The 26,194-nt window shown below is 42.3% G+C and overlaps 1 protein-coding gene across 5 annotated transcripts in view; it reads left to right on the top strand.

The window, feature by feature from the left end:
• Window positions 1-2,425, top strand: part of trim66 (tripartite motif containing 66) — a 210,952-nt gene extending 208,527 nt beyond the window's left edge. For all 5 annotated transcript variants that reach the window (XM_080190176.1, XM_080190175.1, XM_080190179.1 and 2 more), the window contains one exon: window positions 589-2,425. In XM_080190176.1, the coding sequence (XP_080046302.1) occupies window positions 589-840 (252 nt within the window). In that variant the 3' untranslated portion in view covers window positions 841-2,425. The remainder of the gene's footprint in view (window positions 1-588) is intronic.
• The last annotated feature ends 23,769 nt before the right edge of the window (window positions 2,426-26,194 follow it).

The raw sequence follows: 26,194 nt of genomic DNA, 5'->3' as shown, positions 1-26,194 counted from the left end.
AACCTGGATAGACAGAATTGATGATGTTTTGTCTACCCTCTTAACCTATTTATTGGATTACAGGTTTTTTAAATAGGGGAATTTGAAACTGGTCCATTAATATCCAAGCCTTGGGGAGGCGCTGGCCAAGCAATAGCTAGATGATTAACCCAGAAACTCAGCTAATATTCTGGGGACCCGGATTTGAATCCCGCCACGGCAGATGGTGGAATTTGAATTCAATAAAAAAAAATTGGAATTAAGAATGTACTACTGATCATGAAACCAGTGTTGGAAAAAAGCCCATCTGATTCACTAATGTCCTTTTAGGGAAGGAAATCAGCCATCCTTACCCAATCTGGCCTACATAGAATCCCAGAGCCACAGCAGTGTGGTTGACTCTCAACTGCCCTCCAAGAGCAACTAGGGATGGGCAATAAATGCTGGCCAGCCAGTGATGTCCGTGTCCCATGAGTGAATGAAAAAAAAGCAGATTTTGCATATTATCAGTTGGAAGTCTGTTGTATTTTTGTGTGTGTATAAATCAGTTAAGTCTGGAATTTATTCATTTAATTCTCAATTTCTTTATTTGTGTATATACACATATAGCCAGATTCCGAGGTGGCACAAGCTGGGAGAAGCTTAGAAGCATGCTTTAATGAAAACCTAAAAGAAATTTATCCTGACAAGAGCTTAGCAGGAGCAACCCAAGAAGATTCTGACTGTGAAGAGATTGATAATGAAAGTGGCACAGTTACTATCAATGGATTTACTTGGCCAACAGAAGAAAAGGAGCCTGTGAAGCCAAAGAGAAGACGCAGGCATGGTGGAAGTCACAACCATAAGGACAATAAGCTGTAAAAGGTGTTCCTGGCTGAATGTATAAATATTGTGAAATGTTGTTTGATTCCCTTTTTTCTTTTTTTTTATTTCAGTAAGTAAATTACTCTTTCATATTTTTTAAACTTGAGTTTTCTATGATTTTAGACCTCTCAGGAATGTGGATATCAGCTTCCTTGAAGTAAAACATTCAATGATAATTGCCAGTTCCTTTCATAGTTTGTTATAAAGTGATTACACTGGATGAAATTGGACGTGGTGAATTATTGACCCACCATTTGTGTTAAAGATTTGTATACCTTGCCTAATTTTGCATTACTACTGGACAAGAGACGAGTTATAAAACAACATCATGGGTGATATTCGCTGCAAGTTATGAGGTATTACCCCAGTTAACTGATTCACTTCAGATGTATTTGTGGAATGAAGACCTTAACATGATCTAATTCAAGTTTCTTTTTCTGACATAATGAGAATTACATTCAGGATTGAATTTCCATTGGAGTTCTGCAATTCTCCACTTTTACATGGTGGAAGATTTGAGGCGCCCTTCTAAGAAGTAGCATAAACAGTGAACCTCTGCAGAAATTTCACACTTGGTCAGTAGAATGTGAACTGTGTTTTCTAATTAAATATTCCTATCAGGATATTTTTTGGATTGTATGTTGTCCTGTCGTGAGTTCTTTGAGGAATATCAACTTGTCTTGTTTCAAGTATTGTTGTGAATTAGAACAAGACATTGCCTCCCTACGTGTGGTGGTGATTGAATCACTGCTGGTATATTTTGGGATGGATTTTATTTTTCTATTAACTGTTGAAGAGAAGCTTGTCAACTGTGCACATTTGTTTATTCAATTTGTTGTTGATCTGCAGAGATCTTGATTGTAAAGCTTTTAGGAATTTTATTGGTTCACAAATGCTCAAACTGTCACCCGCAAAATTGCTATTGGCAAAGTTCTGCCAATAGTGCATTATACAATTCTGTTTCTGAATTTTATGTATTTATTTGAAAAGAGAAAAGCTGGTGAGGGTCTGAGAAGGAGCTCTTTTGTGCAACGAACAACATGATTAGGCTATCGTCATGATGATTGACCTAAGTGAGTGTTTTAACTTGATTGAGCTACTTTACCTAATAGGGAAAAAGTGAAGGAGCGATGCTAGCAATTTAACATGTGTGACCTTCCAGAATGAGATGAAGGGTATCAGCACATGATGGTCCAAAGTTAGTCCTTTAAAATGAAGGCTGCATTAGTCTTGCGTTGATTGTTGTCGAGAACAAAATAACCAGACGTGTCCAACACCGTACCATTATTTGAATGTGAGACTTCTTTTAGGTTTCTGTTAAAATAATGGGAGCAAATAATGTTGTAAAATAAATACAAGAGCAGTACTTATTCTACAGAAATAGAATAGAAATGTCTTCACTGGCATTGCTGTTAATGTTGAGTGCCCATCTTTCACTGGAAGTCAAACATTTAACCATTATACATGACAGATGCATATATTGTCAGCAGATTATAATGAAATTGTAAAAGTACTGTGTTCAATCCATTCTTACTACTGTAATAAAGCCTGTTAACATAACTGAATAAAGTTTTAAACATTTTCAATGTGTATATTTCAAAAATTATTCAAAAAAATGTTGAGAAATTCAGGAGTATCTTTCTTTGGACATTTGGACAGCTGGATCCAGTGGCAAGAATGGTGAGATTGAAAGCTCCTAGAATATTGGATTTCTAGCTTCCATTGCTGTGTAACTAATGGGGCAATGGTCTACTAGTGACAAAGGAAGGATGAAGAAAAACTGCCAGTGGCAATCTGGCAGGTCGGGCTATGGGCTGGGATATCAGGGATTGGGACTGATGGGGAAGGATTGGGGAGATGGGAAGCAATGGTAATGGGAGGCTGGATGGGAAGGTTGGGAACAGGATTCTGTTTCTGGGCTTCAGTCATCAGGTGGGATTTTACAGGCTCACTTGGGCAAGACCAGAAATTCCCACGCGAGGTCACCGGACATTTCCGTTGTCAGACCCTCACCTATGCCAATTCCGTGGCAGGTGAGGCGGTAGAGTTCCGGCCATCATACCTAATGGCTCGCCCATTTTAGCCAAAGAGTAGCTGAGGTTTCATCCTCATATCTTGAGTGAGATAAGCACAGCCAAAAAGAGTAATGTTGTAACCTGCCTTGAGGGAAAGGTCATCTTAATCAGGGTTCCTGCTCTTCATTTACCTAGTAATGGAGGTGTATGTATGTGAATTTGAGGTGAATATGGGAGTGACTCGGCTGGGATGTATCATAGTTGAATTACACCTAACACAGCTAAATTGAGCCATGTAGCATCAACTTCTTGGGTACTACACAGTCATGAAAGGATTGAAAATGGAGTTCTACATATTTGTGCACACATCCAAGGAGAAGTGAGTGTTGGACACCATCTTTGTAAAGGATAAAAAATACATTTAGCCAACATCTGGAGTAGGCATTGGTCTCATTGCAAGTAAGGGACCTACTGCCTGATTCTGAACCTTGCTGCAACTTTGGTTGACTCTGATGTCATCTGCATCAGTATGGATTGTCTCTGGGGAACTTGAATAAAAGTTGAAAAGGCCAAGCATTTTATCATAATCACAACCTCTCCCAGTTATAATCACCAACATTCTTCCCAGCCACCATCTACAGACTATCTCCAAATGCAAGCACTCGCAAAGTCCCAACAGTTCTCTGGAGGCCTATGATCCTCATATCTGATCCCCAACAGCATTCCCAATCCCACCCCAGATTGATCATCCTACTTTTATGCTACCAAACCTTGATCACAGGCTCCAAAGTCCCTCTGTTCATTTTGACACCTGTGATGTGATCCAATCCAATCATATCCCTGGAAGGTGACTGAAGGGAAAACAAATACTATCATCCTGAAAGAAAGGGTAGCAGATCCCTGCTGCACAGCACCACCACTAACCTGATAGAGAGTCTACAATCTGTTGAAATCTGTAGACCGATCAATCTACAAGCGGATTGGATTTACAAGTGTTCTCACAGAGTCAGCTACTACATCCATGTTGAAAAATGTAGTCTCCAAACTCCAATGCAAAACCCAATGTCAAATTGGAGCCAGACTCCATGCTCCATGATGATAACATCAGACTCTGGCAGGCGTACAGTGTACCAAGCATTTTTGTGTCCATACCCTTCAGCTTTTTTCAACAAGCCCACCAAACTCTTCATCTGAGTTCTCTACAGTAGAATTGATGGCAACTTTTAGGAAGCTTGCATCTGCGTGATCCTTTTTCCCCTAACCTAATTCACCATCTGGCAATCCCATTTCTATGCTACCCTCTAAAGAATACACAGTCTTGGTACCTGAGCATTGGTTGCTATTGCATGACCAAGTGAGACTCTTTCACCGTTATCAATATAGTTTCTCTGAGACTTCACACTCATACATCATTGCTTATTCAAGCATCTGAAGGTTTGATAGCATACTCTCCACTTGCTGGAATGAGTGCAACTCCAACAACACTCAAGAAACTCAACACCATCCAGGATAAAGCAACCCACTTGATTGACACCCCATTCACTGCTTCCTCCACTGTCAATGCAGCAGTGTGTACCACTTACACAGATGCACTGCAGCAAATCACCAAGGCTTCATCAACAGCACCTTCCAAACCTGTGACCTTTACCTCATAGAAAGACAAGGGCAACAGATGTTTGGAGATACCACCATCAACAACGCCCCTTCAAATCACACACCATCCTAACCTGGAACAATGGGAGCAATTCTCCCATCACGACCCACAAATTTTCTGGCGGATGCTGCAGTTGCACGCAGCAATGGCTTAAGGGTGTGCATTGCCCACAGCTGCACATAGACCAGCTAGGTTGTCACTGGGTGCTTGAAATGAGCCGGAGGCATAAAAATTCAGGTCAGCCATAACTTTCATGTTCACAGGGAGCGGGTGGCCGCTCCTCCCCCAAGGTGCCCGGCATGCGAGCACCTCACAAAGGTGTCGCATCATGATCACTGGGAATTTTGAAGGCTGCTTTCAGTTGAGTGTCATTTATCCCTTGGGATGCTGATTAGTTGCCATTCAATAGGCTGCTGTGTCCAGGGGCAGTGCAACAACTCAAGGCTTGGATTCAAGAGAGGGAACGATCACAAGCTGGGGTTGTGCATGTCGGCAGTGAAGACAGTATGTTCAGGGATGGAGGCATTGGGTACCCGCATAATCTGGAACCATGGGGGCATGGGATGAGTGGGCAGCCAAGTCTGTGTGTGGAGGGAAGGGAGGGCCAGTGATACCTGTATGAGGGAAGGGGCTAGTGATGTCTGTGGGAGGGGTGATTGAAACCAGTGATGTCTGTGGGGTTTGTGGGAGCCAGCAATGTATGTGGGGCAGTTAGGGAGGCCAGCGATGTCTTTAGTGAGGGGGTTGTTGAAGCCAGTGATGCCTGTGGGGGCCAGCGATTGTCGCTGGGGGGAGGGGTGAGGGTTGTTGATGCCAGTGATGTCTGTGGGGAGGTTGTGGGGCCCAGCGATGAGGCCAGCAATGTCTGTGGGGGTTGGATGGCAGTGATCTGGTTGCTGGGAGGTCTTTTCAATGATCTCCCAGTGATGTACACATGCATGGTTCCCACTCATCCCACCAATTTCAGGCTCTTTGGTGTGAATAGGCCCCAACCCCCCGAGCTAAAGGGTGGTGAATCTCTGGAATTCTCTGCCCATTGAAGTGGTGGAGGCTACCTCACTAAACATATTTAAGATACGTGTAGATAGGTTTTTGGTAGGCAAGGGGATTAAGGGTTATGGGGAGAAAGCGGGAAAGTGGAACTGAGCCACTTCAGATCAGCCATGATCTTATTGAATGGCGGGGCAGGCTCGAAGGGCTAGATGGCCTACTCCTGCTCCTATTTCTTATGTTCTTATGAGATTCACAGTTGTGACCTCAGCATTGCACAAAGTGGGGAGATTCAGGTCTGAAGCTGCGCTGGAAAAACAGTCATGATCTGGACCAGTTTTCCCACCAATTCAGCACTTTTGGGAGAATCACCCCCCAATATTCCCATTTATTTGCTATCACTGTACCCACAGTATATGGATTACAGTTGTTCAAGATGGTGACACATCACCATCTACCTTTTCAAGAATTAAGAATGGATAATAAATGTTGGCCTTGTCGCCAGCACTCGTATCATGAATTCATGTATAAAAATAGCAAAAATGTACAAGGGTAGGTGATGGAAGCAAGAACTACATGTCTGCACTATTTGTAGTTTAAATTTTGGAATGAGGAACAAGTGGAATCTGTGAAAGAGAGATGAGGCAGGAATACTGCCGTTTTTCATGGTTTCAACTCGATTGTTAACAGTGGCCCTTAGTTGTGATTGCACCAATGATTGCCAGCATCATCTACACTATCAGGGTAAGGACATGCAGCTGTGGCTGTCCCTCACTGGTTAGATGTTGCTTTCTGTGGCTTGTGCTGCTGTACCCCGCAGTAGCAAGAGTGACATGTTTGGGGGAAGTGGCTGTCATTTGAACAGATGTCAGTGTGTGCAAACTGATGTATGTGGGTGTGAGGTTTTCAGCAGTGCTAAGTGAATGAGAGTGAAGTGATACTCTGAGTGTGAGATATAAGCTTGATGGAAGTTAACGAATGGAGCAGTGTGTGAGGCTCATGGCTGATTTGTAAGATGTCATTTTAAGATGCATTCACCGACCTTGACTGCCTGTGAGGGGTCGTTGCACTTCTTCCTGTGCTGCACCCAGGTACTTGCTTACATTGATAGCATTGGTTATGTGCTCCTTCTCTAAGTTTGTCTGAAGGGCCTTCTGGTCCCAGTAGGTGGAGAACCTCTCTCCTATTCACCACCTTTTAAAGCATTTAGAGCTGTGTCAGAGAAACTTGGCACAATCTCTCCTCTCCTCTGCATCATTTTCACACTTCCTGCTCAAAACATCGACCAAAATTTGTTCTGGAACTGCTGCATTCAGATACACACTTCCTTTCTAATGTCTATGGGCTGGTTTGAATTAATGCAGACCAGCTATAAGTGGTGCCAGCTCCTCACAAAGCTGCACCACCTGCTGAGGCTCGCAGCAACTCAGCAGCTCATTTAGCTCTGGTCTACCTCTGGGCCTAATCCAATTTGACCCCCACCTCCCCTCTCCATGTTTAAGACATGTGAGAATAGTATTAGAGTTGATTTATAGTACATCAGCAGGGTTAAACATTATGCCTTCATTCACTTGCTTGCAGTTAGGTGAAGAATAGTGTGTGAACCCAGTTTCTCAGGATGCTCCTGCATTCTTCTGTTTACGTAGTGTTGTAGTAGTTAGCTGGAATTGTGCCGGAATCCTTCTTCCTTTAGTGTGGAACGTATTTCCCATCTTTTGGTACACAAACATTCCTACAAAAATGGAAAATGCTGCCTGAAATAGGTGAGCAGAAAAAAATCCTATATAATGCTGAAAAAAGTTAACATGATGAAATAAAATAGGGCAGCAATTAAATATTGTAAGCCTTTTGCAGAAATGAAAAACCATGAGCTGGTGTTGGTATTGTATGGTACCATTCTTCAACACGGCATTTACAGGAGATCACTGATGGCATATTTAATATTTAAAATGTTTAGGATACGTTTGGATGGTGACATGATGGGCATTTTAGTGTGCGGCATAATTCTGAACTTCCTGATGGTGCTTTTGGGTTGGGCATTCTTGCCATGTAGGTGGCTTGGGTCACTGCAGCTGTAGATCAAATGCAATGTGTGCCCAATGACTACATGGCATTCAACCTGTCTTTCCTTTCATAAGGATGTGTCAAGGGATAACATTGTCTGCTGTCTGCTGCTGAAGTCCTCCGCTGTGCTTCTGTTAGACTTGATTCTCCTATCACAAAATGGCTGAAGGCACCAGATAATGTGCGCCCTGGCCAAACTGTTCCAGTATAGTTACAACTCTGGCATCTGACTACTTTCACTTGACAATGTGGACAACTACCCAGGTGTATCTTGTCCATAAAAAGCAGGACGGATCCAATTGCTGACCATCAACCTACTCTCGATCATCAGCAAAGTGTCATCAACAATGCTATCAAGTAAAACTTCACCTGAAGCTCAGTTTACCTCCCTCCAGGGCCACTCTGTTCCTAACCTAATTACAGCCTTGGTTCAAACATGGACAAAAGAGTTGAACTCAAGAAGTAAGAGTGCTAGCCTTTGACATCAAGGCAGCATTTAAACTTGTGGCTTCAAGGGACCTGAACAAAAATTGAAGTTAGTGTGACTTGGGGAAAATCAAACAAGCTGGAGTCATACCTAGCACAAAGGAAGATGGTTGTGGTGGTCGGAGGCCAATCATCTTAGTTCTAGGACATCACTGTAGGAGTTCCTCAGGACAATATCCTAGGCCCAACCATTTCCAGCTGCTTCATCAATGACCTTCCTTCCATCATGAAGTCAGAAATGGGGATGTTCACAATGATTGCACAATGTTCAGCACCAATTGCGACTCCTCAAATACTGAAACAGTCCATGGCCATGTGCAGCAAGACTGGAATAACAGTCTGGCTTGGACTGACAAGTGGTAAGTAACATTCACACCACAGAAGTGCCAGGCAATGGCTATCTCCAACAAGAGAGCATCAAACCATTCAATGGCATTACCATCATTAAATCACCTACCATCAGCCTCTTGGGAGCTACCATTGACCAGAAAATGTCTTGGCTCAGCCATATAATTACTGTGGCTACAAGAGCTGGTCAAAGGGGAGTAATTCTGCACAAGTAACTTACCTCCTGACTCCCCAAAACCCATCCACCATCTTCAGGCACAAGCCACTTGGCTCCCACTATACTCAAGAAGTGTGATATCAATCAGCATAAACTTGATTGACACCCTATCCACCACCTTAAACATTCACTCCATGCACCACCAACACATAGCAGCAGCCAGGTGTACCAGATACAAGATATACTGCTGCAACGCACCAAAACTCCTTTGACAGCACCTTCCAAGTCCTTGATCTTTACCACCTAAAAGGAGAAAGGGGGAAGAATAATGAGAACATCACTGCCTGTAAGCTTTCCTCCAAGCTGCATACCATTGTGACTTTTGATCATTATCACTGTTCCTTCATGGTCACTAGATCAAAACCCTGAATTTCTTCTTTGTGGAACTGTTGGCCTATCTGCTCCACATGAACTGCAGTGATTCAAGAAGATGGCTCACCACCACTTTCTGAGTGGTAATTAGGAATGGGCAACAAATACTGATCGAGCTAGTGACATCCACATCCATGAAAGAGTAAAACAAACCTTCAGTGCTCTCCTGTCAGTCTCCCACCTTGCACTTGTCATAAATTTGAGGTCATCGAAAGTTCTGCTTCCTGTATTCTAACTTGTATGAAGTCCAGTTTGCCCATCACCCCTGGGCTTGCTGACATGCATTGGCAGCTGCTTTGGCAATGCTTCACTTTTCACCCTTGTTTCGAATTCCTCCTATGATTGCACCTTTCTTTATCTTCGAGAGCTCACTACAGCTTCACCTATAGTCTGCAAGGTCAATGTGTTCCTCTCGTTCTGGTCCTGTTGTTCTTCACTCCGCCCATTCTGCTGTGATCCTTTTTGCCACCATTAACATTTAAAGAGAAGTTTGAACACCAGTGATTAACTCAAAAAATATGCGCCTCAAGATTCCACAGTTTAAAACAAATTAATTTTACTGTACACAAAACAAGTAAAGCAAACTTTATTAAATTTTGGTGAATCCTTTTAACTTGCATCAAAATGCATTCCCGTTTAGACTACAATTCTCAACTAAATCTCCACTTTATCCTTCTCCCCAGAAAGCTATTGCTACTTAATTGGCTCTTGAAGGTTCCTGCAGTTCCTGGGTCAAATCAAATGTCACAGCATCAAAGAATTGACTTTAATTTCTTCCAGGTGTTCCAAATCTTCTTCGACAAATGACATTTCATGAGGATCCTTCCATTAGATTCTGGCTCAGTAACCCTTCAATCATCACTTCTGTGGATTTCTCAGTTCAAATGTGGGTTTCACTGCCTTCTTGCCTCGTGCCTCCATCTCTTTAATACCGCAGGCAGTTGAAAGCCTTTTTGCTTCTGGTCTATGGCTACTCTTGAGCTCTTAGCAGACTCTTTCCTTTTGCTGAACTCGGGGCTCACATCAACCAAACTGAGTGCTTTCACCTCGAACTTAAAGACTTCTGGCAATATCCCACATCTTCCCAGAATTCCACTCTGAATCACTCAAGCCTGTGGCAGCTGAGGTTAGTTGTAATATCCAATAGATATTTAAAATGAACTTTTAGCTTCAACATTAAACTTTCTGATTCTGGGATTCACATTTAAATATCTCGTGAAGTCCGGGCAATTCTTCTCAAACTTATTTCCTGGAATTTTACTGGCCCACCCAGCTTGGGAATCAGAACAAGTGAGGGGTGGAGCATGGGAAGGTCTGTTGCCATCGGCAGGGATTTTACGGTTTTGGGCCAAGTGACCATAAAAACTCAATTGACTGCAGTTCCCCAGCTAACTGAAGTCTACCTGCTGTTTTTAATGCTTTTACCTTCCTAACACTGGCCGAATTGAATAAACATTCTGAACCATTGAATAACCACTCTGAACTGTATTATATTGAGTCATTGAGAAAACAGCATAGAAAAAGTCTGTTCAGCCCATCATGTCTGCACCAGTCAAAGACAAACCCCAGCTCTATATACCAGTTCATCAACCAAGTGTTTCCATTTATCTCACATTTAGCACTTTAACCTGCATCCAAAAAGTTTTCTTTTGAGTTTGTTTATTCGGTTTGACCTTAGAAGAGGCCAAAAAGTTTTCTTGCTACAACAAAAAGTTCTACCTGTAAAATACATGAACTGGGCAATTATGATAATTAGTGGTTGTGACATCAGCTGCTTGGGATGTAACTTCTGGAAGTCCCTTAAAATCTTTTCTGCCACTCCATTTCTGCCTCCCCCTTGAAGTTACTCCTTAAAGTGTACACCTTTGACCCAGCTCCTTGTCATCTGTTCTAATATCTGATTTGCAAAGGAAGCAAATGTAATATGAGAAAAAGTCTTTTTCACACAGTGAGTGCTTGAGGTCTGGAATGTATTACCTGGAAGTGTGGTAGGGGCAGCTTCAATTGAGACATTCAAGAGGGCATTTGGACAGAAACAATGTGTAGGGGACAGGCACTAAGTCATGACTGCCAGTGTTGACGCACACAGGCTGAATGACTTCCTTTGAACAATAAAAATTCTATGATTCTTTGTGTTGCAGTGTCTATTTTTGTTTGATGTTCACTCCTAAGAAATAGTACAGGGTGTTTTACTCCAATAAAGAGACTGCATTGATGGGAGGTGTTGTTGGGGAGGGAGATATGGTTATGCACCTCCAGGAAGAGGAATCCTGACCATTTTATGGTGTGCAGAGATCGTGCATCCTATCCTAAAGTTGCTGATTGTATTCACAACAGGAGGGAATAGAGTTCCACTCCTGTGGATGCACCTTACTAATTTAGTTCTAGTATAGGAGGCGGCATTTTCAAAAAAGAAAATTACAGCATGTAATTCAACCTCACCACCGAAGTAAATAAATAATTAAGCATTAAGCCAAATTAACCCTTCAGCAAATGATTAGATTGGCTCTCGACACAAGCTGATGTGTTTCTGAAGGTGACAGTATTGGAGGATGTGGTGAGAAGCTGATGTTGATATCTATCAAAATGCTAACAGACTTGTTGAGTCCATCCTGTCTAGGTATGTTCTGAAATGGTTTTAAATTCTGTCTTGGTGACCAATGCTTAGGTAGAAAAATATTTCTTATGGTCCATTAAAAAATGGATATAGATTCTTTTACAGGATTTGAAATTGCCCTCATGGTATTTTGTTTCACATAGCAAAATCTAGATTTAAGAATTAAAGGTGACATTGCCAGAGTCCCTTAGGCAGCAGCTGATTTTAATCTGAGGATCACCTCGGGCAAGGGGTTAGGTTGAGGCAAGCCTTCCTGAATGGTCTCTGCTAATATGGGAATTGCACCCACACTGTTAGCATTCCTCTGTATCACAAACCAGCTGTCCAGCCAACTGAGCTAAGCTGGGGCTTTAGCTATAATAATCCTGAACAATTAACACTTATCAGGTTGCATTTAAAAGTCTATTGTGTTAAGCAAAACAGCTGCAAGTTTCTAAACACGTTGTTAAATTTTCTGAGAATTTGTTTAGTTCTTGTGAAAAAGAGAAGCTGTCACTTTCATTCACAACGTGTAACTATCTTTCGTTGTGTACCAGGCTTAGGATTCAGTTCTGTAATCAGTTTTTGTAATTAAGTGGTTCTTTTGACTTTTATTTCTTATGAACGGAATGAATCATGCTGTATTTTTAATTACATCACACCAATTATTTCTATGGTTCATATAATAACCATAGAAATTTTCTGCCTACTCCTTTAGGAGAAGTCTATTCTAAAGGAATTTGTATTTTATGTAGACGATGTAATGTCAGTAAATTGGCTATTTCTGTAACACTCTTTTATTAGTTTTAGTTAGCTTGTACCAAGTACAAACAGACACACGAAAATCATTTAAAAATGAAACTGATCCCACAACCAAACATATTGATAAATGCTTGTCCTAATGAGAATTCCACATAATACCTACATATCAATTCAACATTTGTAATAAGCCCAAATGTTAATCTTTAGAGCTAGACATTACATACTCTCTTATTCCAAATAAGCAAACACCAAAACTAACTTAAGACCCCACTATCAGAGTAGAAAGTTATTAAAATAAGTAATTAGAAGTCACAAAAATAACAGAAGAGACTATAATGAAAGGGGCCCCTCTCCCGCAGCTATATTTGTGGCCCAGTGTCCCTTGAGAAGGAGCATGCAGTGTCTAGGGGTACTGTTAACGCCTTCTGTGCCTGCTGGTCACCAGAAGGACAGGGTTGCATATTGATCTTAAATCGCATTCAGATTTGATGTTTTAGGTTTCCTTTCCACTTTGTCCTTTGTTTCAAGTGGTTCTCCTCCTTTTGGGAGCTGCCCCTTTTAATTTGTCCCCTTGTTAATTTGATTTAATTTATTTGGTTGGCCAAAAAGATTGGTCATAATGAGAGGGATGGTCCCACCTGTAATAGATCCATAGAGCCAATCAGAAGTCAATAGGAAATGACATCAATGGATGACCATCTTCCTCAAGACCCAGTCAGAAACTGACCAATCACCACATAAACCAATCAGGGACTGATCATGTGCTCCTCAGGCCAATCAAAATTCAAGAACATGAATGATCATGCACACGGGTTGAGCTGTCAGGCATGTGCTAAATTTGAAACTGAAGATTGCTTCCAAGCTAGGAGCAGAGGCCTTACAGAACTGATTGAGAGAGCTGACCATATGTCACCTGGTGCTGAATTAGGAAGGAAGAACTAGGTTGAGCCAGTAAAGTCACTACCTAGCTTGTTAAGTATTACTTTTATTGTTTAATGGATGTTTCTTGAGTTAAATCACTAGAGTTCTCACATGTGTGGCTCTGGTCATGGCTGCTGGAGACCTTGGTCACAAACTGTTAAAGTTGTAGCCCTTGCTATCATTCTTACACAACCCCATTATATTACATAGTGACAGGAGTGGGATGGGATGGTGCAAGGACTTTGGTACATTGATTAGCTCATTTTTGATGAGAACGTTGCCAACAGTTGGAAGAAGGAATGACATGTATACTGTCATGCCAGTCTGCCTGAGTTGGAGAAAGTCCAAGCAGCACGTTGCTAAACCTGGCAGCCCAGAGGCTGTGAGAAATCGGAATCCCTTATATTCCAGGAGGGGGAAGACCAAGAGGACCCTAAGCTCAAAATATTAGAACAAGTATGCACATCCATGAAAAAATGTCATGGACAGACGCATCAACAACGTAATTAATCAGAAACCTGATGAATCAACACAATCTTATGTCTCAACACTGTACTTTTTTTGCCAGAACTTTCATAGTTGGTTGTCTCACTGATGAACTGATAAGCAACTGCATGGAGTGTGGAACAAACAGCGATGCCTTGTGCAAGCAATTGTTCCAAAAAATCTAACATTGGAATCCACCATTAATATTTGTATGTTGACTCAACAGTCTAAGTGGGGCACCAAGGAATTAAGGGATGACACGATGGCACAGTGGTTAGCACTACTGCCTCACAGTGCCAGGGACCCGGGTTCAGCTTTGGCCTCGGGTCACTGTCTGTGTGGAGTTTGCACGTTCTCCCCATGTCTGTGTGGATTTCCTCTGGGTGCTCCAGTTTCCTCCCGCAGTCCAAAGCTGTGTGGGTTAGGTTGATTGGCCATGCTAAAAGTGACCCTCATGTCAGGGGGTTAGCAGGGTAAATATGTGGGGTTATGGGAATAGGACCAGGGTGGGATTATGGTGGGTGCAGGCTCAATGGGCTGAATGGCCTCCTTCTGCACTATAGGGATTCTATAAGATGAGAAACTGAAATCTTCTCTGTACAGAACACACCCTGCCTGAATTGCAGCAGCCAGAACCCACAAAAAGGAAGCATGTGTTTTGCATTTAGCAAATATTGTAATAATTGTGGCAAATGGAATCACTTTGCTAAGTGTTGCAGTTCAAAGCCACATTAAGTTGCCACTATCACAAGATATGTTGCATCCAGTTATCCTTCCAAGATTCAGCATGTAAACTAAGTGAATGCCCTGGAGATAAATCAAAACTGTCAAAACTTTAAGCTCCTGAAAATATTTTACTGTAAAAGCGTTGACTTTTTCACTGAAAATGGAAATATTTACAATGCTGACCATTGCTAACAGCAATGCCAAACTGAAGGTTAAAATGGATACCAGGTGTAATGGCGTGCCATCCCTCAGGCAACGTCCAGACACTTCAGAGTTTGTTAGAAACAAACAGTATTTATTGATAAAGAGAAATCAGGTATAGGACATTGCAGCCCGCGGCTGCCTTGGGGTGGAGCCCCAAATCTTATATGCTTATGACATGGCTGCTCACTGATTCTGCACTTGATCACTCGCTCTCAGTTCCTGTTGCTCCCTGAAGCCAATGTTGCGCTGTCTTAAACAGACAGACATCATGTTCACTGCACCAAGGCAAAATGCAGTGTTTTATCAAAGCTGCTTCTGTGGGAAATCGAGCTTTGTGTTGCACAGGATTCCATCTCTAAGGTAAATCTTGCTGTAAATGGCAAACATATCATTCGTACATTGGCATAGTCACCCTGTACTGCGCACAAGGCAAGTTCCAGATCCACATAGTCGACCAGGACGTTAAACAATTGGTAGGTCTCCAGGACAGCATTACACTGGGGCTAATCCATCTTGGGCTGGATGTGCACACCCCACAGCACCAAGCCCCAGTGACGCTGGAATACAGATACCTGTTTGACTGTGATATTATTGGGAAGCTGCCCCTCATTTATCACACGAGGCTGGATGACTCAGCACCACCCACTGTTTGTACTGCAAGAAGAGTGCTCCTTGCTATGAAACAGAAGATAGTCGATGAATTGGACAGAATTACAAGACTGGGTGTCATAGCCCCATAAAGGAGGCCCTGGAATGGATGAGATAGCTGTGGTAACAAAAGACAGCATAATCAGGATCTGGATTGACGCAATATACCAAAATAAAGCATGTCTGAGAACCCACCACCCTGTGAAGACGAGTAAACAGTTCATAGCCAGTGCTAAGGTTTTTAGCATCATAGAAGCAAAATACAGATTTTGGCAAATCCCATTTGATGAAGAATCTTCAAAGCTCACTCCCTTCACAACTCTGGTGGGCAGATACAGGTTTCTCCGTAGGCCCTATGGTATCTCCATCGGTAGTGAGGTCTATCAGTGGCCTATGGAACATTTGTAACAGGGCAACCTTGACAAAAATTTGTTGATAACGTCTTGATCTGAGCTCATACAGTGCAAGGACCTGATGCACATTTGCATTTGATCTGCACACAATCAGGACCAAATAATGTTTATTTGTGGGACATGGGCATTGCTGGCAGACCAGCATTTATTGCCCATCCCTAGTTGCGCGAGAGCAGTTGAGAGTCAGCCACATTGCTATGGCTTTGAAGGCACCTATAGGCCAGGTAAGGGGTGACTGAGAGAGAGAAAACACATGTTGCCTCATGCCCTGGCTGAATCGAGAAGCAAGAACGGTGAGTCAGTAAAGTCACTGCCTAACTTGTTAAACATTGCTCTTGTTGCTTAATAAATGTCTTCTGATTGTTGTCACTAGAGGAAGCATGGTGGTTATCTAAAAATCTGTTACCCATTTACTACCTCTATTTAAGGCCTACTTGCTCATCACCTACGTTTTTAATTTTTGTAGGTTCTTGGTCCTTAAATATGAAATGTTCACCTTGATGTTACATTCCTTACAGTGAACTTTCTGCCCCCTAATTCTGCAGTCTTCTCCAATGCGAACCATCTCTCTCTTACATACTCTCCACATACAGAAATCTCTGTCCCTCTAAGTACAGATTCTTATGTATTCTCCAGTCTGTCAACAGCACTGTTGTCCATCAATCACAATGAATTAACACTTTGAAACTTTCTCCTAAATTTTTCTGCCTCTCCTCTCAACCTTCTAATACTCTCTAGAGAAGCCACCTTTTAGACTAATCCCTAGTTTAACACCTTCTGAAGTTCCTTAAAATATTTTCCAATATTATTAAAACTAAATTAGTGCTAGTTTCTGTTGCTGTTTTGGTAAGTGAATGGTTTGGAGGGTGTAGCTATGTGCTTACTACCTTTCACCTTCTAGGTAATAGAGGTTGGGTATTTGGAAGATGTTGTCAAAGGAGTCTTGGTGAGTTGCTGCAATGCTTCTTGTATCAGTACACATTGCAGATATTGCGCATCAGTGGTGCAGGGAACGGATGTTTAATGTGGTGGAGAGGTGTCAATTAAGTGAGCTGTTTTTTCCTGGATGGTGTCTAGCTTTTTGAGTGTTGTTAGGGCTGTAGTCATTCAGGCAAGTAGAGAGTATTCATCACACTCCTGACTTGGGGGACAGGCTTTGGGAGTAAGAAGATGTGTTACTTGCCACACAATCCCCAGTCACAATTTGCTTTTGTATAGCAAAAGCGTTAACCATAGACTGTGGCTCTTAAGTCACTTTTGAAGCCTCCAAAAATCCTTCCAAATACAAGGGTTGACTTATACATTGAATATACAAAGTAAGTAGCTGGTGTAGGAGGTTGCCATTTTCAAACTTTACAAACATCAACAGTTCACATACATATGCTTCATTTAATAAGTTAATTGTGCAAAGGCGTCTTTATCCACAATCAAAGCATTTTAAAACTATTATATTCGTTACCTTTGGATCCTGACTCAGAATTTATCAAATTCACTCTGTCACTTAGGCTTTGGCATTTTTGTAAGAATCTCACTCTGGATCAGGCTTGGAGCTTTTGCTTTTTGAATTATCCTCCATAACAAATCACATCTTCCTCTCTATACATTGAATTCTTTCTGCACTTACAACGTCTCCAAATTGAACACAAAATCTCAAGCAGGGCAACACATGTTTTTCCTCCTTTGTGAAGATCTGTTCTCCATCATCCATCCACCTATTGTGTTTGGTATGAACACAATGCTTGAATGGCTTGTTGAGGTGCATATCTAAAAGTTCAATTACGGACATTAGAACTTCAGTGTGAGTGAGATTTCTCTTCTCTCGATCTGAACATGTCCCACAGAGTTTGCACAGAATGATCTCAGGAGTTTAGGGGATGGCGTGATCGTTTATTCTTCCACTGCATGGTGGGAGAGAGCTACATCAGAGGGACTTCCAAAGCAGCACTCTGTCAGTGTACAGAATTGCAAGCACCTTTTTACACTGGCGTCACATACACAGAACACGACAAGCAGGGTGTCTCCTTTCTTAGGCATTATCTTCCTATCCAATTCTTTCTAGAGGCCGCATCTAATTTCTGTCTTGATGTCTTTTCCTTTTGCAATAAACAGCCACAGCCTTGCATTTTGATGTTTTGCTAACTCAGGTCAGTGAAGAGTATAAGGACCATTTGAAAAACTTATCCTGCTGATATGTTCTTGCTGTATGGTGAAGGTTCAACAGTGTAAGGTTGACTTCCTACGCAAGCATATGGCTAATTGTGTATTTTACTCCCAAGTGCTTGAATATTGGTTATAACCTCTTTGAATAAATACATATTAGTTCTATTTGACCCTTTAATTTACATTTAGTAAATTCATATTAGTTTTTAATTCCTAATGCACACTAATAAGCTGTAATCTGTATGTAGGTTGCCAGGACTGCTTATTTAACACATTATGGATACAAAACTGGCTTGGGCATAGAAAGCAGACAGTAGCAGTGGAAAGCTACTTTTCTAACTGAGGGTCTGTGACAAGTGGTGTTTCTTGTCTTGCAACATTGCAACATGACTTGCCAATTTTTAAACATAGTGCCCTGGCCGATGAAGGCAAGCATGCTGTATGCCTTCTTAACTACCTTCTCCATCTACATTGCCACTTTCAGTGACCTGTGTACCTGAACACCCGGATTCCTTTGTCTATCAATGCTCTTAATGGCAGTAAGGATTCTGCTATTTACTATATATTTCCTACCTGTATTAGACTTTCCAAAATGCATTACCTCACATTTGTCCGGATTAAACTCCATCTGCCATCTATCCACCCAAGTCTCCAACTGATCTATATCCTGCTGTATCTTCTGATAGTCCTCATCGCTAAACACAAAACCACCAGCCTTTGGCACGTATTCCTTAATAAAAATTTAACAAAAATTTATCTATCTCAGATTTAAAGATAGCAATTGATCTAGCATCAACTGCCACTAATGGAAGAGTTCCAAACCTTTACCACCCTTTGTGTGTGGAAATCCTTCATAACATCTTTTCTGAATGGTCTGGCCCGAAGTTTTAGACTATGCCCTCTTGTTCTAGAATCTCTAACCAGTGGAAATAGTTTATCTACTCTGACTTTTCCTGTTATTATCTTGAAGACTTTGATCAGATCATCCCTTAACTTTCTAAATTCTAGAGAAAATGGGTCTAATTTGTATATTCTCTCCTCTTAATTAAACACCTGAAGTCAAGGTATCATTCTTGTATACTTACATTGTACTCCCTCCAAGGCCAATATATCCTTCCTAAGGTCTGGAGCCTAGATCTGCTCACAGTACTCCAAATGAGGTCTAACCGGTGTTTTGTATAACTGCAGCATAACTTCTGTGTCCTTATACTGCTGTCCCCAAGATATAAAGGCCAGCATTCCATTAGCCTTCTTGAGCATTTTCTGTACCTATTCGTGGTATATTAAAGATCTATGAACCCCCAAATCTCTTTGGACAGCTACTCTATTTAATTGCACACCATCTAGCAAGTACTCTGATCTACCTTTTTTAGTCAAAATTGAATAACCTGGGACGTCTTGTTGAAGTTGTACAAGACATTGGTAAGGCCACACTTGGAATACTGTGTGCAATTCTGCTCACCCTATTATAGAGGGGATATTATTAAACTAGAAAGAGTGCAGAAAAGAATTCCTAGGATGCTACCGGGATTTGATGGATTGAGTTATAAGGAGAGGCTGGATAGACTGGAACTTTTTTCTTTGGAGCGTAGGAGGCTGAGGGGTGATCTTATAGAGATCTATAAAATAATGAGAAGCACAAATCAGCTAGATAGTAAATATCTTTTCCCAAAGGTGGGGGAGTCTAAAACTAAAAGGGTATTGGTTTAAGGTGAGAGCAGAGAGATGCAGAAGTGTCCAGAGTGGCAATTTTTTCACACAGGGTGTGGTGAGTGTCTGGAACAAGCTGCCAGAGGTAGTAATAGAGGAGGTACAATTTTGTCTTTTAAAAAGCATTTAGATAGTTATATGGGTACAATGGGTATAGAGGGATATGGGCCAAATGCAGGCAATTGGGATTAGCTGAGGGGTTTTCAAAAAGAAAGGGTGGCATGGACAAATTGGGCTGAAGGGCTGTTTCCATGCTGTAAATCACCAAAACCTCACACAGTGGCAGCCTTGCACTTTGTGGACCCCGCGCATAGCTCCATTTCTGGGGTCGCTCAATTATGTCCCCCCCCCCCACCTCTTCCAGTGATATCATCTCCCTTCCTCAATGACCAACAGAGAGACCTTGGACTCTGTTCAACCTCGGACAGGATGTGGAGCAGTACTGTTACAACACGCATTATTATCAGCCAGCTGTATATTTCAGACTTAATTTATTAACTGTGCATCCTACATATATACAGCTAAGAAACTTAATCTGAATGAGCTGATGCTTTAAAGTTCATAATACAAGGATAGGGCCTGGCTGGGTTGCTCTGTCAGAGAGATGGTGCAGACTCAATGGGCCCAATTGGCTTCCTTCTGTACTGTAGGGACTCTATGATAACGCATTGAACTGGGTGGAGATACCAGGTTTGTGGGATTGCTGAATTGTTTACCCAAAGGAAATTAGTGTTGTGGAATAATTTACCATGGGAAGTTATTAAGTTGGGAGTGTAATTGGATTCAAAAGACATTTTTAGGCCTCAGAAGGGTTTGACAGTTCTGGTGTTCCCCTCAATGACTGATGGCTCGCACCTTGCTGCTGCTACCTGCCTTGCCCTCCCCTGCCCATTGAGCACCACCACCCCCACCACGCATCCACACCCCCCCGCCCTCTCTGGCTCTCCTCAACTATTTTGCCTTGCTGCTGGCTGTCTGGCTATGGCCTGCCCAGCCCTGGCTTTTTTTTATATACACAATCACAGGAGGAGATCTTTGCATTGACTGCTGCCTCTCCACCCCCCACTAGTCACCTCAACAACTTCAGATCAGTGTTTCCCTGTTCTAAAGGGGACCAATCAGAGTCTGATGCAACATTTGCAAATGCAGATCTATCAGGCTGTGGTGCTCAAGGACTGCCAATGGCCATCACACCTCCTCCCCCGCCTTGGTCAGAGCCTGTGCTGAGACATGGTGTGTTTCAGTGTTTCATTATAAGTCCGCCTCTGACCTCACACTTTTTTAGATTGAAATCCAAATGGGCTGCTTTGCTCTGGATGGTGTTGAGGTTTGAGGTTGAGGAGCTCACACCCCTGACTTGTGCCTTGTAGAGAGTGGGGATGATTTTGGAAGTGGGAGGGACAGGGGGTGAGGAATGGGGGTGTGTGTCAAGAGGTGAGTTACTTGCCACACGATTCTAAGCCTCTGACCTGCTCTTGTAATCACAGTATTTACATCCAGTTCAGTTTCTGGTCAATGGTAACCCCCAGCATGCTTATAGTGGGAGAGTTCAGTGATGGTAATGCCACTGAATGTCAATTCTCTCTTGTTGAAGATACGCATTGCCTGGCACTCGTGTGATGTGAATGTTACTTGCCACTTGACAGCCCAAGCCTGGGTATTGTCCAGATCTTGCTGCATTTGGACGTAGATTGCTTCAGCATCTGAAGAGTTGTGAATGGCACTGGCAAAGCCCACTCAGCCACTTGTGATCCTGTCATTTCAGCCAGGATTAATTGCAGAAAGTTTCATGCTAAATTTCAGTTTGGAAGTGAATTGTTACTGACCTTGGGGGACCTCTGTCGGCTGATGTGTTCCATTTTATCATTGTTCATGTAAATCAGATATATTTGCAATTTCAATCAGACTGAAAGAAGCGTCTTAACTTTATCTTAAATTAATAAGCCCATCTGTGGATCTGTATTTTTATTTTACAAAGGGTTAAAAATGGTTGTGGTTTTTGCTTCTCGAACGAAGTATTAGTCATGTTAACTAGCATCCAATGGGTTTAGTACACGTGGAATAATCTGTATCAGTTCCACACAGAAGGTTCAACTGAATATCTCCGTCTGGTGGCTGCTTTACCTCACTGCAGCATCATGCTGGAATTCCTTTTATTCTTCACATACGCACTACATTGCTTTATCTTTTGGATTCGGATGTTGATTCACACAGGTTGCAGCTTGCATGTGTATGACAACAAAGAACACTACTTGTCTCCTTTCCAAGAACCATGGCCAACAGCTCCTTATAATAACTTAATCAATCAATTGCACAGAACTAATTATGTACGTTTAAAGAACAGATAGACATTTGTCCTTAATAATTTAAATGCACAACTCTGTCCATGGAATATGGGTATTGCTGGCAAGGCCTGCATTGTTTTGTTGACCTAACTTACTTTGAGCAGGTGGTGGTGAGCTTCCTTCTTGAACCACTGCAGTCCATGTGGTGTAGTTAGTGCTGTTTGAGAGGGAATTCCAGAATTTTGACCCTGCATTATTGAAGGAATGGTGATATATTTTCAAGTCAGGGTGGTAAGTGGCTTGGAGGGAAACTTTCAGGTAGTGGTGTTCCCATGTGACAGCTGCTCTTGTCTCTCTAGGTGGTACAGTTCATGGGTTTGGAAGATTCTGTCAAAGAAACTTTGGCAAGTTGCTGCCGTGCCTCTTGTAGATGGTACATACTTGCCGGAATTTTACCAGCTCAGCCGGCAAGGCTCATAAGATCTCGCCCGAGGCCGACGGAGAATGCCATTCTGCGAGCCTCGTCTGCCACGACTCTGGGGCAGATGAGATAGTAAAGTTCCAGCCACTATACCCAATGTGTGTCAGTAGTAGGAGTGAATGTTTATTGTGGTGGATGTGGTGCCAATCAAGTGGGCTGCTTTATCCTGGAAGGTGTCAATCTTCTTGAGTGTTGTTTGAGCTGCACCCACCCAGGCAAGTGGAGAATATCCCATTACACTCTTGACCTGTGCCTTGTTGATGGTGCACAGGCTTTGGGGATTCAGGACGTGAGTTACCCACAGCAGAATTCCCAGCCTCTGACCTATGCTGGCAGCCACAGTGATTAAATGACTGGTCCAGTTCAGTGTCTGGTCAATAATAACCCCAAGGAAGTTTATAGTGGGGTATTCAGTGATGGTAATGTCATGAATATCAAAAGGAGATGGGTAAATTTTTCTTGTTCGAGATGGTCATTGCCTGGCGCTTGTGTTGCATGAATATTATTTGCCACTTGTCAGCCCAAGCCTGGATATTATCCAGGTCTTGCTTGCTGCATTTGGACATTGGACTGCTTCATTATCTGAGGAGTTGTGAATGGTGCTGAACATTGTGCAATCATCAGCAAACATCTCCACTTCTGATCTTACGATGGAAGGAAGGTCATTGAGGAAGCAGCTGAACATGTTCAACCCTGAGGAACTCTTGCAGAGATGCACTAGAGCTGAGGTGCTTCACCTCCAACAACCACATATCATTCTTTGGGTAGGGAATGGGCATGACTCCAACCAGTGAAGAGATTTCCCCCTGATTCCTAATGACTCCAGTTTTGCTAGGGCTCCTTGATTCCACACTCAGTCAAATGCTGCTTTGAAATCAAGTAAAGTCACTCTCAACTCACCGCTGGAGTTCAGGTCTTTTGTCCTTGTTTGGATCAACACTGTGTGAGGTCAGGGGCTAAGTGATCCTGACAGAACTGGACCAGAGCATCAGTAAGCAGGTTACTAATAAATAGATGCTACTTAATAACACTGTCAGCTGCACTTCTCTTCACTTGTTTGGGTTGGATTTATTCTGATTTTGCGGGCAGGACATGGGCAATTTTCCACATTGTTGGGTCAATGCCAGAGTTGCTGCTGTACTGGAACAGCTTAGCTGGGGGTACAGTTAAGTTTAAGTTTATTTAATAGTGTCCACAAGTAGGCTTACATTAACACTGCAATGAAGGTAATGTGAAAATCCCCTAGTCCCCACACTCCGGCACCTGTTGAGGGAGAATTTAGCATGGCCAACACATCTAACAGCACATCTTTCGGACTATGGGAGGAAACAGGAGTACCTCGAGGAAACCCACCCAGACATGGGGAGAATGTGCAGACTCCACACACCTGGGAATCAAACCGAGGTCCCTGATGCAGTGTGGCAGCAGTGCTAACTACTGTGCCGCCCAACAGTCTGGAGCACACATCTTCAGTACTGTTGCCAAAATATTGTGAGGGTCAATAGCCTTCGCAGAATCCAATAACTTCAGCTGTTTCTTGATACCACGTGGAGCAAATCGTATTGGCCGAATTCTGCCATCTGTGATGCTGGGGATTTCTGAAGGAGGACGAGATGGATCATCCACTCGGCACTTCTGGCTAACAAAGTCTGAAAATACTTCAGCCTTATCTTTTGCACTGGGGCAGCACCGTAGCACTGCTGCCTCACAGCATGAGGGACCCGGGTTTGATTCCAGCCTTGGGTGACTGTGACTGTGTTCTCCCCGTGTCTGCGTGGGTTTCCTTTGCAGGCTGCGGTTTCCTCCCACACTCCAAAGATATGCGAGTTAGGTGGATTGGCCATGATAAATGTACGGGGATATAGGGATCAGGAGGTGATGGGGGGGCCTGGGTAAGATGCTCTTTCTTTCCTAAGACAATGCATTGCTCTGTTGCTGATATATTTAACTTGGCCTATCCCTTTAGTAGACTTGTCATCTGGACAGAGCAATGTAGGTTGTGTTGGTGAGAGAAGATTGTGAACTGTGAAAATTGTGTGTGTAGGTTTCAGCTTCAGGTGAGAGAAAGGAAGTTGCTAAGAACAAACAAAATGACAAAATACTGTGAAAACCAGGCACTGGTTGTTTGAAAATCTCCAACTAATGAAATTCAATGGGACACAAAATTGCTTAAAGACTAGAAGGTGCTGCCGAACAAGTGAGGATTAACACAGTAAGAGCTAGCTTTGTCTGGAACATGCTCAGAAAAGGTTTGTTTTTGTGTGGATCTGACTGCTCTGTGATAGGGATGGTTGTTAAATAAAACTTTTTGTTTTAAAGCATGAAATTAGATAATCTTGTGCTGCTTTTAAAAGAGTATCTCTTGGTCATGAAACATTGCTGGCAGCAATGGATTGGCTCTCACATATCTCTTCACCTCATTTCAGAAGTACGAACCTAAAATAGGAAAGGTTTGAAAGATGAAAACAAACAAGATATCGCAAACGAAGCTTCCAGTACATGCCGTATTCAACAGGATATCTAAATAGGTTACGTGCTGCAACAGGCTATGTTCTGTGGTAAGCTGTTTCCTGCACTTGTGGTAGAAGTTGGGTTACCATATTGTAGGTTCCGTATATATCAAATTCGGCAAACTCCTGAGATGTGATGGCCCAGGTAAAAACCTAAGGCTCGTTTGCTACAACTGACCTCAACACTCTTTGTTTATGTCAGGCTCTGATCAAATGGGTGTTTCAGGGAGTTGAACTGAACAGTTTCCCTCATCATGAAAGCCACTTAGTTAAAGTCAGTTGATAAGGGGATAAGTTTTCCACCAACAAAAGTGCCCATCCTTTTCTCTCTCTTTCTCTCTCCAATATTTTGTTTCATTTTTTGATCTTCTGTTTGCAACCTTGTCCATTTCCTTGTTTGACAATGATAACTCCTGGTTGGTTATGATTCCTTCCAGTACCTCAACACAACCCATTATTCAGTCTGCTTCTTCACAATGGATTCCAACTCTAGAAAGTTAACTCTCCTCATTACTCACTAATAATTGTATGATTACTTCCAGCAGGGGAGTCCCCAATATAATCGGGGCCAAGGACATTTGTTTACTCCTTAGTTCTTTGAGAACGTTAAACCAATTGAAGCACTGTGACCAAGATTGATAAACTTCAACAATAACTAGGGATCAAACCTCACACCTAAAGGACTATAAGTCTCGATTACTCACAATGGATAAACTCACTAAGCCTGTGAGGGAAGCTCCACACACATAGTCTTTAAGTTTCCATTTTGTATGGATTTGAACAGAACAAGGCTATGGTTGAACCAATTCATTCAGATTAGTTTACATTCTGGCCAAGATTAATAATTTTACCTGTTTTCATCTCAGTATTATCTGCAATTGTATTTCTCATTCAGGCCATTGATATAAAAGAGAAGCTGTATGTGTCTCTGTATTGATTCTTTGGGTGTTTCAGTTAAAACACCTCTCCAGATTGCTATTCAGTCCCCTGTTGTTATTTCCTTGATTGTAGTCATAGCTTACCCAACTTCACATTTTACTTAGGATAGACAGGCATAGATACTTTTCATTGCCATTCAATGTGGATCTTCACCAAGCATTTCTGTAAGACTTGGGACACTACATTGACTTTGCAATTTTTGTCTTGGATGCCAATCCTTCAAAAACACCATGCCTGTTAGTCAGGTAATCTTCGCCCAGGTCAAACCACATTGACTGCTATCTACTAGGTATTTATAAATGGCGACTCTTCAGTTTATTGCTAATGACTCCATCATCCGGTGCACTTTATTCCTTCCTAACTA

Source organism: Carcharhinus amblyrhynchos, chromosome 6 (genome assembly GCF_965287045.1).
Source record: "Carcharhinus amblyrhynchos chromosome 6, sCarAmb.v2.hapA, whole genome shotgun sequence".
NCBI lineage: Eukaryota > Metazoa > Chordata > Chondrichthyes > Carcharhiniformes > Carcharhinidae > Carcharhinus > Carcharhinus amblyrhynchos.
The sequence above is the reverse complement of the archived record's forward strand: the minus strand, read 5'-3'. Positions and strand labels throughout refer to the sequence as shown.